Genomic DNA, 20,957 nt, shown 5'->3' with positions numbered 1-20,957 from the left:
AAATGATAAAGTTGAAGCAAACATCCCAGTTATGGAAATTGTAAGCAGGTTTCTATTGTTTTCTATTTACATGAAAATGACCTGAAACTAGATGTCAAATTAAGAGCTACAGCTGCTACAAATGCATTCCTGCTCCAAATTGAAAATGGTGAAATTTGGCTCCTTGCTGGAAAGTTGAGAACAGCATTAAGACAGCAAATGCCTAATGAACTCTCTGCATGAAATATTCTCTAAATTATCAGCAATCTAAAATAAATACATTAAATATATTCTCATCAGAGGATTAGGCTTATTTTTTAATGTGTTTTCATTGAAACCTATTATCATTAAAAACGGCAAAAAAAGGGAGAGCATGTCACTTTCCGACATTTGTGGAATGTGATGGAATTTCAAAGCTGATAATAAATTTCAGACGAGTTTTGCTCAGATATTGCTGATATATTTAAAACTTGTTCAGTCAAGCAGGTTATAGCAGAGGCTTGGAATAAAAGGTAGAAACAAAACAAATCTTAGAGTGATAATATCATAGGATAAAATAGATTCTTCTCTGTACTCTCTGTGTGAGAATATGGACATTATATGAATATATGTATATAAAATACGAGGTAAAGGGATGCATTATAAGTCATGAATAAAAATTGTTTGGCGGGCAGAGAATGTTATGTAGCTTTTAATGGACCACAAGGCAATCATTTTTATATAATAACAGATATATAGTGCTTTTGGAGGTATTTCAGAAAGACTAAACCAAAACATTCACGTTCTAAGGTTACGGTATTGTTTTAAAGACTTTTAAAAACAGAGACTAAAATCTCATTTAACCATTGAAACTTTATCTCAACCTTTATGATGTACTTTTATAGTTTTGCCCTTAGAGCATAACACTTATCTTTCCTAATAAATGTATTAAGTACACACATGCTGATAGATGGCACTCGTATGTATTATATAAAGGTTTTTGGAATGCAAGTGTTTAGTCTAGTATAGACTTCAAGATTTCAGCTTAAGAAGTTTTAGGATGCCTTTATGGATTCTCATTTTTTCTCTTTTGCAAATATTTCTCTACCTCCCTCAAAAACCCTGTGTAAACTTAAGTTCTATATGTCACACTAATGTCTGCTCTTTATTAGTCCTGTATTTTTACATTCACTTAATAAAGTAAATCTTATCATCTGTTACAGTAATCAATCTTGTTTTAAAAACTAAAACTTTTTGGGGGGACGCATTTTTTAAGTTTCACTTCTACTTTATAAGATTTTATTTTTCAACAATTCAGAATGAACTTTTATGTTATTTTTATACAGGACAGCACAATTTTTGGCTTGAGGGATATTTGACAACTGTTATATTACTACGATGAAAGTATTTTTATATTAGAAACAAACAAGACTTTCAATTCTGTTGACTGTAATATACAGGCACTTACAGGGAATTTGATCTAGTTAATATAGACAAGCATTGTAAGTTTTATGCATACCATCCCACCATGCTCTTTATAAATTGTTATCTGTTTTTCATTTCAAGACAAAAAGAAAAGCATTTTTAAAAAGGGGGCCTCAGAGATTAGTACATATATTTTTATTTATTTAAAAAACCCCAAACCTCAGTATTATATAAATTTGATAGAGTTCCATAGAAATCTCTCTATACACCATTCGTGGAAGATAAACACAGCAAGTAGAGCTGGACACAGTACCTCATAGAGTGAAAATAGCTATCAGTGCTATTTGTTTAGGTAAGTTACAGAATAGAGTTCAGGGACCAGTGAGCAGGATATGCACACATTTATTTATGTACTGGCACAAATGCACCAGTGGGGTCCCTTGGCATAGCTTGTGGGGATCGGGCCAAAACCAGCAGTCCAACGCCGCCTGCTGCTCCTGCTCATCTGGGCTCCACTGTGCATGCCACCGCCTCTTGGTAGGCTCACTGCCGCTCCGCTATGGTCTCTAGGCTGTGGTGGCCAGCTGTGAGCCCTGCGTCCAGCACCCGTTCAGTCAGCTGAGTGGCACTGCCACTGTGGGATACCCTGACCACCAGGGGGCAGTTCCTGCATTAAGCGTCTGCTCCCTGGTGGTCAGTTTGCATCATAGTGACTGGTTGACCGGTTGTTCAGCCATTCGGTCGCTTAGGCTTTTATATATATAGACTAGTGGCCCGGTGCATGAAATTCGTACACAGGGGAGGGTGTGTTCCTCAGCCTGGCCTGCACCCTCTCCAATTTGGGACCCCTCGAAGGATATTCTACTGCCAGTTTACAGGGATCAGGCCTAAACCAGCAGTCGGACATCCCTCTCGCAATCTGGGACTGCTGGCTCCTAAGAGCTCACCTGCCTGCCTGCCTGCCTGATTGCCTCTAACCACTCTGCCTGCCGGCCTGCCCCACTGATGGCCTGCTTGCCCACAACTGCCCCCGCTGCTGGTCTGCTTACCCCCAATGACCCCGCCCCCCAACAGCCTGATCACCCACAACTGCCCTCCCCTCTTGGCCTCTAACCGCCTCTACCTCGGCCCCGCCACCATGGCTTTGTCCAGAAGAACATCTGGAAGGTCTCCTGGAAGGTCTCCCAATCTAATTAGCATATTACTCTGTTATTAGCATAGATATATTTGTCTGTAAATATGGTTATGATTGCAGATATGAGTAGGACCAGGTAAAATTTTATAGAATGGGCCTTTTATTACAGATGGTTTGCCATGTATGCATTTTTTCTAAAGAAGTAAAAATTACTTTAAAAAAATGTTTCAGGAAGACTTTGAGAAATTTACAGTATCTGCTTTTCTTCCAAGAAAGTTGTCACTTTTATGCCAGAGTGAGAATTATTTGTATGCTTTGTATGTCAGCATTGGTCCACTGTGACTGGGGGGCACTTAGCTTGACTTGAGAGTAATTATCTTGCTCACTGGCTGGGAGGGAGGGTGTGTGGCAGAGGAGATAAATACTCGGTTCTGGATTATTCATAGATTGCTGACTTTCTGGATCAATTGTGCAAGCCCCTCCTTTCATTGATGTCCACCTTCTATTGACAGACATCTACCCTGGGAGAGAAATGAGATGAAACTCTCTTTCTTTTCATTGTAAAAAGCATTTGAATTCCTAAGGTGTGATAAGGCCACCCAGCCATCCACAGTCAAGGTACACATTTTCATGGAGGATGTTCCCACTCTTGAATAAATTAAAACATTTTTTTTCTTTTAATTTGAACTTTCTTCTATAACTGTTTTCTTGTTACTTAAAAGCTAGTTTTTTTGAAACTATTTCCTAAGCTTTTCAAGCTGTATATGTCCTTGGAATGAATTTATAAATAAGAATTGGGCCCGGCCGGTGTGACTCAGTGGTTTAGCATCGACTTATGAACCAGGAAGTCACAGTTTGATTCCAGGTCAGGTCACGTGCCCGGGTTGTGGACTTGATCCCCAGTACGGGGCGTGTAGGAGGCAGCTGATCAATGATTCTCTATCATCATTGATGTTTCTATCTCTCTCCCTCTCCCTTCCTCTCTGAATCAGTAAGAATATATTTTAAAGAGAGAGAGAGAGAGAGAGAGAGAGAGAGAGAGAGAAAGAAGAGTATATATGTTTGTAAATAAGAAAACATGTATTTGATGCTCGAAAGTCTTATTTTCTTTCATTAAAACTTGTGCAGTATAGGGAACTCCATATATTCTCTTAATTTGAAGAAAGTTAGAGGGAAAGGTACTAATTCAGAGTTTCTTGGGAAAATGTGTCACTATGTTTTTATGTTTTTTTTTTAAATAAAAAACTGAAACATTTTCTATTCAGAAAATATATTTGGATCTAAATATCTTCTATAATTTTAACCCTAAAATATCAATTTAAATACTTTTAAAAATGGTTGGGATGTTTTGTTTTGTTTTTTTAAATAAGTTAGGTTACTGGAGTTCTACATGTTACTGGATCACCTGGGGTAATTTTCTGATTGGAAAATTAAGAATTATAGTCAGAGGGGAGGACATGAGAATTTTTAAAGAACATATTCAATTTACTTTAGAAGCCGAACCTCTTTTATCAGGTGACTTGTTCTGTATGTTTGTTAAACTATATTATCACATAAGCATTGCTGCTATTGGGACCAACAGTGACAGTTGATTTGGGTCATTTGAATGTCCACTGTCTGTTTTAATTTGTATGTTCGTTTTGACTCTGTCATATGCTCAAACTTCAGTGGAAGTCATGAGAACCTATTATTTTTGCCTGCTCCCTCCTTTACGTTGCCAATATTCTTTTTTACTCAGAGGGACCTTAACTTTGATGTAAGGGATTATTTCCGTCGCCAACTGTTTTCTCCCTTGCCAAGTAAGAGAGTTGTTGTGAACTCTTCAGTGATGCCTTCCCCAGGATATTTGCAGATGTGTTTGGGAAAATCATTCCATCCCCAACCTTTGCATGTCAGGTGCTGGGGTGCTGGGGTGCCGCCTCGCCTGCGCCCGGGCTCTCGGATCCCGATGCAGTTCTCTCGCCCTCCGATCGCCATGGCGACCACTGGGACGCAGGCTATCTCTCCCTCTGATTGCCATGCGATCACGAGGCCGGGGTTTCCGATCACTGTTCTTCCATCCTTCCCCTTTCGCCTCCCATCATTGTGCCTACGTATGCAAATTAACTGCCATCTTTGTTGGTAGTTAATTTGCATATTGCCCTAATTAGCCAATGGGAAGCGTAGCGGAGGTATGGTTAATTACCCTTTTTGTCTTTTATTAGATAGGATTGGGGGAGGGCTAAGAGTGGAAAATGTAGAAAATAAGATGAAAGGGATATTTTAGCAGTAGAAGGAAAACGGGATTGGATACTACTTGTGAAAACAGACAAAAAAATGAATTGTGGGGTAAATGAAAATACTTCAGTTAAGTAAAAGTCAGAAGATTTTACTACAGTCAAAATAGCTAAGTCCACACAGCTTCCTATGACAAACTTAAACAGAAGCAGGTAGTTACAAAGCATCAAGTCCAAAAGTATTAACAAGATAAACATTCTAAGATCCAATTGACAAAACTGATTCAATAACCACAGGAACCAGCTGCTACCTATGTAAGACGTTAGAACAAAATGATGGGAGGAGATGCAGAATCAGTGGTTACAAATGAGCTGCTCTGCAAGAACTAGATGGAAAGCGTTGCCTTTGGTTCCACCATGAGGAGAGGAGTACAGCTTGAGGGAGAGGCTACAACAGGAGCTGCAGGAGTCTGTAGGTCTAATTTCTTCACTCCAGGCAGATAGACAGCATTTTTAACATTACAATGATTTAACTCAGTGAGGCCACTCGTTTAGAGTAGGAGGAGACTGGACTCGGGGGAGGGATGGGGAGACAGTTTGGTTCAGAAAGAAATCATGATTCACTTGTGAAGTTAGACAGCAAGTAGATCCTAGTGGTGATGTTAAGTCAAGTGTCTGAGTAAATAATTTAAACTAAGACCAAAAGCATGTTTCCTCATTTGTATAATGGGAAATTAAGATAAATCTCTAGTAGAGTTGTTGGTTTTAAAGAAAAAAAAATAGAGAAGCTAATATATACATCATATATCAGTATCTGCTATATACAAGGGGACCAATAACTATCAGCTATTAGTATGATTATCAGAACGTTCTGAGGGAACAAGTAAGCTTATGGATTAAAAAGGAATAACCTATTTCAGGCTTTACAATTTTTCTCAACTTATTTCCTTTGTAAGACTTTTTAAATAAATCTTTAAATACTTTAGGGCTGAGGAACCTTTCTTCACGATGAGACTGCTGACAGTGAGAGAGAAGACAGAGGCTGTACTAGGCGGATAGAAGGCAGCGGTCGGTGGCCTTTAGGGACCGATGCCCAGTCTATCATATACAAGGGAGTGAGTGATGGAGTCCAGAAAGGACATCCCAGAACAGCTTGCATACGAGACTGAAGCCCACCTGATGTAAGTGGTCTCTCAATGCAAATACACTGAGTAAACATCTAACAAAGAATTTGCTGTTGGTGGTAGTGGAATTCACTTAATTCACTTGAATTCAACAAATAGTGAGTAGTTCCAATGGGGAAGTTCTGCAAGGAAAAAACAAAGAGCCTGAGGAGTTCATAATCTAGGCGGCAGGTTAAGAAAGGTAATAAAAAGAAGAATACAAAGCAATAAAACAGAAGTAGTAGTAACAGTAGTATGTTCTCAGTGAAAGTAAGCAAGCTCTAACTTGGGATGCCTGTGCTAGTTGCATTCTTGGTATTATAACATGTACTCATATCAAATGTATAAATGCTTATGTCACTTCCATGTTATAGCTAAGTAAACTGATCATTAGAGAGGCTAAATCACTTGTCCAACATCATGCCAGTCATACAAGGTAGTCAGGCCTCAAATTGGAACTTACTGCATTCCAGATCAGTGGTTTTAAACCACTATGACGTTTTTCAAATCGGGGGCACTTTCTCATGAGATTCAGAGAAAGAGGAAACTGGATCAGAAAGGAAAACTGGGACCAGGAATATCTTCTGAGAGGAGGTTGCATTTGAGATGGAACTGAGCAGGGCAAATATATCTTCAACCCAAAGAGTTAGCAAGGGAGTAGACAGGGCATGCACACAATTCTGCACTGAGATTGTGAAGCAGTATGTTGTGGGCACACAAATTGGGGGTCAGAGGGGACGAAGGAAGGGAAGATAGAAAGAGTGAGGGAAACAGAAGGAGAGAAGGTAAGAGAAAGATAGGTCAACTGACTGATTGTGATGGGTAGGAGATAAGGTTGAACCATTAGTTTGAGATCAAATCTCAGAATGACATGTCAAATTCGACGCTGAAAAATTCACACTTAATGTTGTAGAAACGGAGTTGCTAAAGGTTTTAGAATGAAGGGGCACTGTGATAAATGCTGTGGTTAGTTATATATAAGTGGTGGTGATATGTGTGATCAATTAGATAATGGAAAGACATGGGAGAGATTGGTACTGGAGAAAGGAATTAGTAAATTTTGCGAGAATCTATCTGAGAGGTAATAATGCTTGAGCACTGATTATAGGAAAATAGCACAAAAACATGGGGAAAGGCTCAAGATATTCTCAGATGGGCTCTGCCAATAATTTGCTTAATGAATGGATATTAGAGGCAAAGGAGAAGAGGGGATAAAAGGCGAAGGCAGTTTTAAGCCTGGAAAAAGAGGCAAGTCTGAAGGAGGCAAGTGTGGGGGAGTGTCAAGAAATAAGGGCAGGTCAGGAACAAGACAGAAATTAGGAATGAGGTGAAGGTCTCTGGCATCCACCACTTGCTCTTTAAAGAGAAGCTAAGGTGTAATTTTACATATAAGAAAATTCACCCACTAGACACCTCTTGTTTCATTGTCTTCTTAAGATCAAAATAAATTGAATGTTGCTTCATCAGAGATAGATGACACTTAGAGGTTAGTCTATTTGTCATTTTTTTTCTGTAAATAAAGATGTTTGTGTTAATAATGGGAAAGCAGCTAATAGTTATGTTTATGATTTATGGATCAGGGCATTTTATCCATTCAGTCATCCAATTAACAAATATGCTGTTTGGTTCCAAGACCTGTATTGGAGAATGCTGACCAAATAACTCAGCTTTAAATGGCTTCATAATTTCTCTTCAGCTGCTTCTTCCTCATTCCATACCAGCTAAACCAGTGTCTTTTCCTAGAACTGCTACCTCCAAGTTTCCCCTGCTAGCTATACATTCCATGTTGTTAAGATCCTTCGCACCTGAGAAGGTGCACAAAACAGGTAACACTGAAGTCAAAAGGTTTGGGGAAAGGAGTGATGGATGCAGATTGGGTCTCTAGAAGTTAATTGTTCTAAACTTGGTACTTCCTTAGCCTACTAGAGGTAATGATATAACTCATGTGAAAGCTTGTACTGATATATTTTTTGTTAAAGAATATTCTTTTTTAAAATTCCTAAACTCCATTTGTCTCAATTCCTCATACCTAGCAAAAGCTTAGCTAATTTATTCCTGCAGCCCTAAACCGCACAATTTGTTTGCTCTATGACAGCTATCCACATAACATTTAGCCAAGATGTTAGCAAACTTCAAAAAGCAAACATTACAAAAAGTGAAATTAAAGTCAAACAGAATTAAGAGTATTACACTCATTATGCCTACCTCCAAAAACAATCTTATCAAGCTTCTAAAAAGACATTGCCCTGGAGATTTTCGGTACCAAATTTTTATTATTGTGCAGCTCATTAGTCAAAGAAACAACCTATATAAAGAGTAACAATTTCACATAGCTATCAACCATAAGCTTGAGGAAAATCCACAGTGAGGCAGAATAATAAAGGATGGTCACATATATTTTAAAAGCCAATGCCATGTAAAATGCTTGGCACTCATTAGTAACTGCACGGAATTAAAGGAATCTGTTGCCTAAAGGAATGAGCGACCATCAACTTCAGAAGCATCACCTTCTAGTGCTAAAGCCAAGCATCTATTAAATATGGAATTCCTTCCTTATGCAAAATTTAAAGCAACTTAAAAAATGATACTAATCATGATGGTAGTAATTATAATAGTAATATAGACAATGGTAATTACATTATAGTGGTAGCAACAGTAGCAAATACTCACGGGGCTTACTCTGACCTAGGCACTGTTTAAAGTGCTTTACATATATTAATTCATTTAGTCTTCATACCAATCCTCTAATGGATTTATTATTATTTATTTTACAGACCAGAAATGAAGGCAATGACAGATGAGTGACTTGCCTAAGCAATTAGAACCAGTAAGCAGCAGGGCTGGAAATTGAACCCAGGTAGTAGCTAGGGCAGAACTGGAAATTAGTGCCGAGAAAAGAAGTACTGGTAAACACGAGAGCAACTGGTTTCATATGTTACATTAAAACTATGAAAAATCTTGGTTGATTGGCTGGTTTCATTTTATATACATCGAATAAAATATTGCAAAATAGTTAAAATACAATGCAAAGCAATACTCAAAGAATTAACATCAAAGTAAAACACTCAACCAAATTGAACTCTGAAAGGTGTACTTTAAACTGCTGTTCCAAGAGAAAGCAAATGCAGTTATGAAATCCAGGTTGCAGCAGAGTTGGAAGGATGGAGTTCATTTGTATATGTTTGTCCAGAAGTTCTCAAATCATATAAAGAAAATGAAAGAACAGAGTAATTAAGTAATTTTAGAATAGTGATAGGTTTCATTCCACTATTCTAATCATCTTCATCTTTCCTAAAAAAATAAAACATCTATGAACTATTAAAGGGACAAATATTGAATTGAAAGAAAATATTCCATTCACATGAAGAGAATACCTCAGTGCATCCTTAATTTTCGGTGATGTCAGTAGTTCTGTCTGCACACCATTCATAACTTCTCCATCTTCTAAGTTTTGTGTGGAATCCTGTAGAGAAGCAAACCCATAAACATGTGGATGCTTTGCATATAGAATTGAAAATTTGAATAAAATGTCTCAACATGAGAGAGTAAATGGTTATATACAGCATGCTCCAGTTTTTCTGAAGACTGGAAACAGGTGTTAATCTTTTCAGGGCATTCAATGTTCTTTTCTCTCCCATTTGATTTCTAAAATACTCAAATGGGCCATTTACACAAGGCAATATGTTAAGAGCTTAGGAATACATCATTTAGCTTCCTCCAACTCAACTATAAGCTTTGGGGACTGAATGTTTTCAATCAGCAAGGTAAAGGGGTACCAAGGGGAAGGAGTCATTGACAGGTGGTGATGTATTAGCTTTAACGTACTGTACTTGCTTGCACCCCCCTCCCCAGTGACACTAAAATATAAAGAAAGCAAAAATCATGGGGGGAAAATGTTGCCTGGCAAGGTCACTTCTGTCAAAAGTATAATAGGAATATTGAAAAAAAAGAAATCTGGAGTTCTTTCTTAGTTATGAGACTTTGATTCTAACGATGATCATCACAGAAACCAAAAGGAATCATTTAATTTCTAAAATGGTAAACACTCTGCTACTGAGAGGTAAGAGTGTCAGAGAGGCCCTTTACTCCAGGACAGTGGCAAAGGTGAGTTGATGTCACGTAGAAGAGAGGATAGATTCTGGAAAACACGCCTGATATAGATCCCCACTTATGTAAGACACTAGAGGCCCAGTGCATGAAAATTCATGCATTGGAGGGGGGGGGTCTCTCAGCTCGGCTGGCCCCCTCTCACAGTCTAGGAGCCCTCAGGGGCGGGAGGTGACCCGGCAATGAGGGGAAGGCAATGCCCCATCACACCTCTGCTGCTGCAACTGCTGGTAGCGCAAGCCTCGGCCGGCCCTGGTTACCTGATCCTCGGGCGGCCCTGAGTGGCTGGGCAGCCGCCATCTGAGGCTTGCCTGTGCCTTGGGTCGGCCCTGGGTGGCTGGGGGGCTGAGGGGACTGGGGGACTCTGGAGGCAGGCGTGCAGAGGGGCCTGGCCTGCCTGGGGATGGGCCCGTCCTTGTCACGTACCTGCTAACCTGGCAGGGCTGAGGGGACTGGGTGCTGCCATCTTGTGGCTGTGGGTACTGCCATCTTTGAGGGCGAGGCAGTCAATTAGCATATTCCCTTCTTATTGGCTGTGGGCGCCACCATCTTTGAGGGTGGGACAGTCATTTAGCATATTCCCTCCTTATTGGCTGTGGGTGCCGCCAACTTTGCAACAGTGTGAGGGTCAATTAGCACATTCCCTCTTTATTAAATAGGATTAGTTCTCCATTAGGCTTTGGAACTGAACTTTAATAGAGTAATTCTGCAGATACACCACTCTTCAGAAGCAGGGTCACAAATAAATAGCTTTAGTCATGGACTCAGACTTCAATGAAACAACAAACCACGTGGAGATGACCCACTATCAGCAATCCCTCTTGTGAACAGAGTATTCCTGGATCAGAATGCACCATTTCAAAAACAACAAAGAACAATAGTTTAGAGTTGGCCACAACAGAATTAGGTTAATATCTTGAAGAAAATAAGACACAAATACAATTGAAGCATTTTGTCATAGTGCATCGAGTAATAACAAACAAACAAACAAAAAACAAAAGAAAACACAAATGTATTTCACTTTTAGACTGAGTAGCAACATTTCATTTAGGGACTGGCAGTTTTGTGAAGGACTTGGTGTACATAGATTTTTAAAAAATATTTGTTTTCTTCTCCTCACAGAGATAAAGGAAGGGAAGAAAAATCCATAAGACTAAAGAAAGAACCCTTTCTAATTCTTTCTAATCTCAAAGATAAATGTCTTTGAAAGCTTTCAAACATGCATATAAATAAGAAGGATGCTTACATATGAAAGAGATAGGGTTGGGAAGGTTACAAAAATACTTCAGAAGGCAGTTTAACAAGATATTTGCATTTCTGACTATCACACATGGCAAAACATCTGGTGACAGCATCTATGTCAAAGTCATTAACTTTCTTATCTGCCTCTTTCTCACAAGAGGGAGCTCTACGAGGGGTGAGCCCTCGTCTAGTCCTCTACATATTAAGCACATAACAGTTTTCATTGAAGAAATGTTAATGGATAAATGAGCCGAGGACTAGAGTGTTTGTTTTGAAATTCTGTTTAAGAACTCATCCCCAAATTTAATGGATAAAAAAATAAACATTATCTCTCATGTTCTGAGAGACAAAGACATAGAATCCACCTGTCTGGGCAGTTTTGGGCTGGGACCTCTCAGAGGTGACAGGCAAGGTGTCAGCAGGGCCTCAGGAGCAATGCTCCAAAGGCTTGACTACTGGGCTTTAAGACCTACTCTTTTTTTCTTATAAAAGCTTTATCCTATCTACACTAATAAAAGATGAAGATGCTAATTGACCATAACTTCGCTACGCCCTATGCCACGCCCATCAGCCAATCAGAGTGACTATATGCAAATTAAACCAACCAAGATGGCGGCCAGCAGCCACGGAGCTGGAGCAAGCAGGAGGCTTGGTTGCCTGGGTGATGGAGGAAGCCAAGCTTCCTGCCAGCCCTGAGCCAGCTGAGGCCTCCGCTCATGGCAACAAAGTTCAATTATAGAAGAAAAATAAATCCCAGATACCTGCTTCCAGCCAGCCTCCACTGGGAGTTTGGGTGCCTGGGGGCTGTGGCCAGCCTGCAAACAGCCATCAGCCCCTCACCCAGGCTGGCCACACCCTCATGGGGTGAGGGTCCCCGCTGGGGGGCTTGGCCAGCCTGCAAACTGCCATCAGCCACACACCCAGACTGGCCACGCACGCCAGCAGGACCCCCCCCCCCACCCCTGAAGGGGCTGTGGCCAGTCTGAAATCGGCCCTCAGCCCCTCACCCAGGCTGGCCAGGCACTCCTATATAATAAAAGGGTAATATGCAAATTGATCCTAACAGCAGAATGACTGGTCACTATGACACACACTGACCACCAGGGGGCAGATGCTCAATGCAGGAGCTGCCCGCTGGTGGTCAGTGCACTCCCACAGGGGGAACTCTGCTCAGCCACAAGCCAGGCTAACTGCTGCCAGTACAGTGGTGGTGGTGGGAGCTGCTCCCGCCTCCTCAGCAGCGCTAAGGATGTCAGACTGCAGCTTAGGCCTCCTCCCCACTGGCAAGTGGACATCCTCCAAGGGCTCCCGGACTGCCAGAGGGATGTCTGACTGCCAGCTTGGGTCCGACCCCTCAGGGAGTGGGCCTAAGCCAGCAGACGGTCATCCCCTGAGGGATCCCAGACTGCGAGAGGGCACAGGCTGGGCTAAGGGACCCCCCCCCCCAAGTGCACAAATTTTTGGCCTCTAGTATAATAATAAAGAGCTAATATGCTAATTCGACCAAACAGCAGAACGACCATCTGGACAACATTCCGGACGAAGCCGGGGCTGTGAGGGCTGGCCAGGGCTGTGAGAGCTGAGCCCCCTACATGAATTTAATGTATCAGGCCTCTAGTTAGGATGTAACTATATATATTTATTGATTTCAGAGAGGAAGGGAGAGGGAGAGAGAGATAGAAAAATCAATGATGATAATCATTGATCAACTGCCTCCTGCACGCCCCCACTAGGAAGCAAGCCCCAAACCAGGGTATGTGCCCTGCCCAGGAATTGAACCAGGACCTCCTGGTTCATAGGTTTACGCTCAACCACTGAGCCATGCCGGCTGGGCTAAATTCTTCCCTTTAAAAAGTACAATACAGTAATTTTAGCTTTTTCACAGAGCTTTGCAACCAACAGCACTCATTTTAGAACAATTTCAAAGCCCCTAAAAGAAACCCCATACCTCTTAGCCCTCATTCCCCATGCTCCCTGCTCTCTCGCCACTCCCCCTCTCCCAGCCCCTGGCAATCAATCTGCTTTTTGTCTCTAAGGATTTGCCTATATGAACATTTCACATAAACAGAATCATGAGGGAAGTGGCTTCTATCACGTAGTGTAATGTTCTCAAGAGTCTTCCATGTTGAAGCATCTATCAGTATTTCCTTCAATTTTATGGCCAAATGATATTTCATTGTGTAGACATACCACATTTTTTTTTTTACCCATTCAACTTGATGGCCATTTGTTTGCACTTTTCTGATTATGAACAATGTTGTTGTGAACATTTGAAATAATAGTCAGTTATGAAATAATGCTAAGAAAAAGGATTTATTGTGTAGGCATATGTTTTCAATTCTCTTGGTAATGAAACTGTTGGGTCATATAATAACTCTGTGTTTAACATTTTGAGAAACTGCTATACTATTTCTAAAGTACCCGTACAATTTTACATTCCCATTAGCAATGAATGAAGATTTCAATTTCTCTGTGTCCTTGCCAATGCTTATTTTCCTTTTTTTTAAAAAAAATTATTTTAGCCATCCTTTTTCGTGTGAAGTGATTTTTGATTTGAATTTTTCTAATGACTAATGATGCTGAATATCCTTTCATGTGATTACTGAACATTTATATATCTTTTTAGAGCAATGTATAATTACATGAATTTTTATTACTGAGTTGTAAGAGTTCTTTAATACTTTTATACAAATTCCTTATACTACATAGAAATTGCAGATCCTTCTCCCATTCTGTGGGCTGTCTTTTCACTTTCTTGAAGTACAAGTTTTGAATTTTAATGAAATCCAACTTACCTATTTTTTCTGTTGTTGCCTGTGTTTTTGGTGTTGTATCTAAGAAATAATGTCTAATATAAAGTCACAAAGATTTACTCCTATATTTTCTTCTAAGAATTTTATGGTTTTAGCTGTTAGTTTCAGTTTAATTACCATTTTGAATTAACTGCTATACATGGTATGCAGTAGGGATCCAACTTTATAATTGTCATATGAATATCTTGTCATGCCTGCTCCATTTGTTGAAAAGACTATTTTTCCCCCAACTGAATTGTATTGACACTTTTATAAAAATTCAATTGACCAAAAAAATAAGGGTTTATTTCTGCACTCTAAATTCTCTTTTGTACTATACAGTCTTGATCATTGTAGTTGTGAACAAAGTTTTGAAACCAGGAAGTTTAAGTTCTCCAAATTTGTTCTTTTTCAAGTTTGTTTTGGCTATTCTGGGTCCCTTGCATTTCCAAATGTATTTTAGAATCGGGACATCAATTTCTGTAAAAAAGCCAGCTGGGTTTTTTATAAGGATAGCACTGAATCTATAGATGGATTTAGAGAGTTTTACCATCTTAACAATACCATGAATAGCTCATAGTGGCAGTTAGATGAAATAAATATTATTTTTGGCTTGTGTACATAGGTGTATATCCTTGCAATGGCAAAGAAATGTTGGGAGATTCGCTCTAAAGTTTTAACTATCTAGTTTTGCCTTTTTGCTCCATACTCCACATAGAACTTTCATGTTGATCCCTTGCCAACGTTAAGGAAAGAACACACTTTCTAGTTCAAATCAACATTCTGCAAGGTTAAAAGACTTTTTTTCTAGTTCTAGTTAGATGGTAAGTAAAGATTCTATTTATGTCAACAACATACTTAATGCTCCAATTATATGGAAATGTCAATTAGAATTTGAAAGCAATATTGGGCCAATTGCAAAGTAATAATCTGCTCAAGGGCAATTCTGAACTAACTACAGTTTTAGAGCAATCATGTCAATGACTACAGACTTAAAAAAGAACCCACACAGAGATTTATATGCCTAAGATGAGTTGAACTATTTAATTTATTTATTTAATTTATTTTTTAAACGTAATCCTCACCAGAGGATATGTTTTCATTGATTTTTTTAAAATATGTTTTATTGATTTTTTACAGAGAGGAAGGGAGAGGGATAGAGAGTTAGAAACATCGATGAGAGAGAAACACTGATCAGCTGCCTCCTGCACACCCCCTACTGGGGATGTGCCCACAACCAAGGTACATGCCCTTGACCGGAATCAAACCTGGGACTCTTCAGTCCACAGGCTGACGCTCTATCCACTGAGCCAAACCGGTCAGGGCTTTATTGATTTTTTAGAGAGAGAGGGAGGGTGGGAGAAAGGAAGAGAGAGAAACATTGATGTGAGAGAAGCATTGACTGATTGCCCATATGTGCCCCAATCAGGGATCAAACACAAAACCTTTTGGTGCATGGGACGATGCTCAAGCAACTGAGCCACCAGGCCAGAGCAACAGTTAAGTAACATAAAAAACTCTTCATTTTGCCACAGCTATCAAAAAGGGCAATAACTATAGGTTGTCCTCTACTAACAGGCAGTACTTATACTTGCCAAAATCATTTATTTATATTTCAGTAACAGAAGTTTTTGATATTTTTCAGAGATGAGGCAGGCAGACAAATGTTTAGGGCATCCTAGAAGGAAACAAAGCCAATTCCAAATTTACGTCAACAATGCTGTGGCAATGCAGTGCGTCAAGAACTATAGGCCAAGGCTGTTTATTTCTGTACAGAGTTCATAAAGTCACTTTTCCCAACATTACAAAATGTTTGACAAGCAATAATTTAAGAGCGCTTAGCATTTCCCCTCAATAAATTAATTACATGGTAAAATAAAGAGTCACAAAACAAAAAATATCTAAAATCAATTTTTTTCTCATAACTTACTTAAATAACTTTGACATATCTGTAAAACCATGACTTTTAAATTTGGAAATAAAGGGAAAAAATATCTGATTCGGAAGAACTAGAGCAGCGGTTCTCAACCTGTGGGTTGTGACCCCTTTGGCGGTCGAATGACCCTTTCACATGGGGTCGCCTAAGACCATCCTGCATATCAGATATTTACATTACAATTCAGAACAGTAGCAACATTACAGTTATGAAGTAGCAACGAAAATAATTTTATGGTTGGGTCACAACATGAGGAACTGTATTTCAAGGGCCAGAAGGTTGAGAACCACTGAACTAGAGGTATTAACAACTGGTGCTGAATGGCCACTATTGTTCTTTAACTGTAGACTTGACACATATGTGATTTCAAATCCTCAAACTCGCTTCTAGAAAATACAATGGTTTGGGAAGCTCTTTACTTAATTTTATCAATAAAATTATTACAATTTTTATTTTTGCTGTTAACTTAAAATGGAGTGAAGTGATTAGCTACACAGCATATAAGGGCACACAGTTATTTCCAGATGTGTTTGGTCTTGGCCACATAACAAGCCTTTGCTCTCTGATCAAGTTCAGCAGAAGGTCGTGTCTTGCCAGCCAGGGCAGAGACCTTTAAGAACCTTGTCCTTTCCCTCTTTTATCAAAATGGGGAACATATCATCTATGGCTCTCACAAGAGACAAGTTTAATTACTACAATTTTTAAAAAAGTGAACATTTTTAGCAACACTTGCAGGATCACGGGAGCAGTTCTGACAGCTCGAATGAGTTGGATTCAAACATCCCTGCACTATTTTTAGCTTTAAAATCAACACTTACATAAATATTCCCAAACCAATTAGCAGCATCTGGAAAGTAAAGGTGTTTACATTTTGTTAGCACCCGTGCTAACAACTGCCAGTGATTGCAGGCAGCATGGAAGGGCAAGCACCAGGCAGGGCCTCTCTCTCCAGGGTGATCGTGGCGTTGGCACCAGACTATCATTTCATATTTCACAGTTGGTATAAGTCACTGATTCCATTCAGGAAAGTGTGCCCATTATGTAGTATTGTTAAATTATACATCTCCAAATACACTTACCACTTAAACACTACCCAAATTCTCATTGCTTTCTCCTAGTTGACCACAGCTATAAAACAATATTATAAACTAGAGGCCCAGTGCATTAAATTCATGCATGGGTAGGGTCCCTAGGTCTGGCCGGCATTGGGCTGATCTGTGGGGAAACCTGCAGGACGACCTTGGGGTCCCCACTGGCACCCACCTTGGAGGCGACTGGCAGGGTGATCGGGGGGCAGTGCCAGCCTGCTCACTAGCCGGCCTGGCCTCCTGCCACCGCCCACCATTCACTGGCCGGCCTCACCCCTTGCCACTGCCACTCATCATCTCCCTCTGCGGGGCGTCTGGCAGGGCAATCGGGGGGGCCACTGCTGGCACCCACCTTGGCTGGCCTGGGGCCTGCAGGCCGGGGGCAGCTTCTGCATTGAGCGCCTGGCCCCTGGTGGTCAGTGTGCATTATAGCGACTGGTTGTTCCACCAGTCATTTTGCTGTTTGGTTGATTTGCATATTAGGCTTTTATTATATAGGATAGCTTTACAGCTCAGTTTTTCATCTCTCAGATGAGAACTAAAATAGATGTCCCTTTGACTTATACTAGGTGAAAATATACAGCCTTGATCCCCACACACTCCAATGCATTTCAGTTGTAGTTGAGATTATGTACCCACAAAATGTTAACTGCAATTAAGTTATGTGTCAAAAGTTCAGGGCATTTAAAAACAAGATTTGCATTCTGAAAATTCAACTGCAAAGTGTTTTATTTTGAAATTGCACATGAATTTTAGAATGAAAGTAATAGAAAAATTATACAGAGAAGATGTGAATGCCATACTTATGTGCCTGGTGCTCATACATAAACATAATGTTAATTTTAAAATTAAAATCCTAGGCATAATTTTGGAATATTTGTTTTACTTTTTAGAACAAGAATATCTGTACTAAAGTAAAAACAAGATGTATTTGATAAGCACACATATGAAATGAACATGCATTTTGGTAGTCAACACTGTTATTCAAGCATGATCTAATATAGATTTTTCATGCCTTCGTCAATGCATTTCATGGGAAAATCTCTCAGTTGGCTTCATAGATACTATCCCAAAATGTTTCAGTCTTGGCAATTTAACATGCACATAATTTATTTTTATGTATATCACAATAAGTAATTATATATATTATAAATTATATAATGAAATAATTTAATATAACATAATATAATGTGATTATATATAATGCATATTAGATTATATAGTCACAAATCTAGAAATTGGCAAGACAACTAGAGATTTAAAAAGTGCTAAGTTATAAGTTTCTTAAAGAATAAGAACTGCCTTTTACTTCCTTTACTTTTCACAGGGGTCCTCAAACTTTAGCACAGATCAACATCGCCTGGGCCTTGTAAAAACACAAGTTGTGGGGGCCCCTGTGATGTTCTGATGAAGCAGGTGTAGGGTGAAGCCTGTGAGTCTGCATTTCTAACAAGTTACCCATGCTGCTAGCCAGGGAACAACACTCTGAAAATGCTGCCGTCTAGTAACCAGTGCAGATCCACAAAACTGAACAATGTGAATAAAGCCCTGTAAAGACTGTGTTGTTGAGCTTGCCTCATCAACTCATTTGGTAGCTAAGGAAACTGAGACCCAAAAAGGAGAGGGGGACAATGAAAGTGACAAAGCCAGAACCCATGATTCTTGATTCTCAATTCAGGGCTCTCTCTGGGTCCCAAGGTAAACAGTTGTTGACTTAATGAATGTTGACCTTATTCATTGTATGGATCCTTTTAACTTTCAATAATGTTAACAAAAACTCTACTAATGTCTTGGATATACTATACCTTTCTTTTGAAGATTTCACATTTAGCCAGATGTATATGCATAGTAATCCTAAATAATTTCTTGGCAGTCCTGTTCCAACTTTATACACAGACATATTCAAGGACAAAAAGATTAATGTCTTTCCCACATGCAACTAAGGGTCAAAGAAAGAACCAAGGTGACTTAGAACTGGTGTCTTCTGAGATTCAGGTTTGTGCATAAGCATGTTAATTATATTTACCTTGTAATTTCTCCTCGCTACTGATTTAGGCAAACGGGGTGAGGAAACAATATCATATCATGAAACATTAAAAGAAATATTTTACATGAAAAATTATCAAGTGCTTCATTATTCTAGATATTGAGCTCTAATAATAGCATTTATAAACTAAAAAGTTATTTTGAGGGAACACAACAAATTAGATTATAAATAATCTAGTAACTAGTCTGTTGCTAATCAGGAAGCAGATGAAACCATTGACATTAAACGGCTAGTTCAAACCTTGGCTTGTGGGGCGTGTGCACACATTCGCACACTCACTGCTAAGTCTCGAGGTATGTTACCTGAATATAAGAGGGGTACAGCTGCAGAGTTTAAACAATTCTGGAATTAATGACATGCACTAAAAGTCAACAACCTTCCAGGTGACTATCTCATGGAGCTCAAGCAGTTGTGGATGCTGAGCTGCACAGGTTAAATGCCACTGACTCTCAACCATGCCCAGGTGGCCACACTTTCTGTCCATCTGGTTTGTGTCCAAGAGATGCTTAATGGTTAAATAGATTTAATAAAAATAAATTGGAAAGGAGAAAGGCCAAGGTACAGTAGTAAAATTAAGCTCCGGTCTAAGAAAAAGGAGACAGAAGTTCCAACATTTCTCTCATTGCTTTGCCTGGTGACCATACACCTTACAATTCCCTGTCCTCACTTTCACTAACTATGAAAAGGAGACAAGAAGATTTCTATCTCCTTTTCAGGTATAAAATGCCCCAGAACTCAGTGAAGGGACACCAAATAGGCTGGGAAGCCCTTGCTAAAGAAACAATAACATTCTCCAACAGATAAATTTAAGGCTGATTATTCATTTGAACAAATGTTTTCTTGGAAAGCTTTCTTTGAGAAGCTCTCATGGAGATATAAAATATTATACTTTCTCAAAATACTGATTCTAAATATTGAGGAAGAAATCTAAGGCATGAGTAAATAAAACTAAAACTTTCCCTCCATACCTCATTATCTTTCTTTATATGTTTCTCGTGTTTTCTTGGATGAGGTTGTTAAGATTTGCCAATATTCTGACTTAGAGTTGAGAAGACACATTCAAAAAATTTTTCTTAAATGCATACCCTTTACACATTGTACCTGCTGGGACTTTTTGTCTGTGTTTTTTGTTTGTTTGTTTCTGGTAGAAATTTATAAAGTGGTTTTCACTGAACCTGATACCAGGCAGTCAAAACACAGCTCTGAGTTTTAAAAAAGGTGGGGAAGAAGGGGCAAATTCAGTTTTGTTTTTGAGCTGTGAGTGGACTAGACACACTGACCAATCTCATCTAGGTATCGAAAATAAGATCCCCTCTGTTTCCGATGCTGTGATTTACATCCCCATGACTGTTTATGTATGGTGCCAGGTAGGTACTGGAAATATCAGGGGGAACACTTTGTAAAGCATATTATTATCTAACCACTATGCTGTACACCTGAAACTAATACGAACTGATATTGAATGTAGACTGTAATTGAAAAGATTTCAATTTTTAAAATTTAAAATTAAAGAAAACCACTGCTAATATGATCAACATATTACCTGCTCTGTTGCTCTTTGCAGCAGAAAACCAACACCAATGGGTGTGCTGCTAACCACTCAAACATGTTCAATGAAAAGCTGCTTTAAAATCCTTAGAACTGTGGAACTTCAGAAGTTCAACAAGGACATTCTGCAACCCCTATACTAATGCTCATCGTATCTTACACTCTAATAACACAATTTAAAAATTCTGAAAATAAGGGTAAAAACAAATGTATTTTTTAAAAAATACAACACTGACACAAACACTTCACCAATGACCACTTTGATTTATAACTGAATTATTTCCCCACCCAGTTACAGCT

The 20,957-nt window shown here is 39.3% G+C and overlaps 1 protein-coding gene across 3 annotated transcripts in view; it reads right to left on the bottom strand.

The window, feature by feature from the left end:
- The window catches only part of PARD3B (par-3 family cell polarity regulator beta), a 917,882-nt gene that overhangs the window by 440,134 nt on the left and 456,791 nt on the right, over positions 1-20,957 (bottom strand). For all 3 annotated transcript variants that reach the window (XM_059702879.1, XM_059702877.1, XM_059702878.1), the window contains exon 5: positions 9,272-9,360. In XM_059702879.1, the coding sequence (XP_059558862.1) occupies positions 9,272-9,360 (89 nt within the window). The remainder of the gene's footprint in view (positions 1-9,271; positions 9,361-20,957) is intronic.

Source organism: Myotis daubentonii, chromosome 7 (assembly GCF_963259705.1).
Source record: "Myotis daubentonii chromosome 7, mMyoDau2.1, whole genome shotgun sequence".
NCBI lineage: Eukaryota > Metazoa > Chordata > Mammalia > Chiroptera > Vespertilionidae > Myotis > Myotis daubentonii.
Note: the sequence above shows the minus strand (reverse complement) of the source record. Positions and strands in the feature narration are given on the sequence as shown.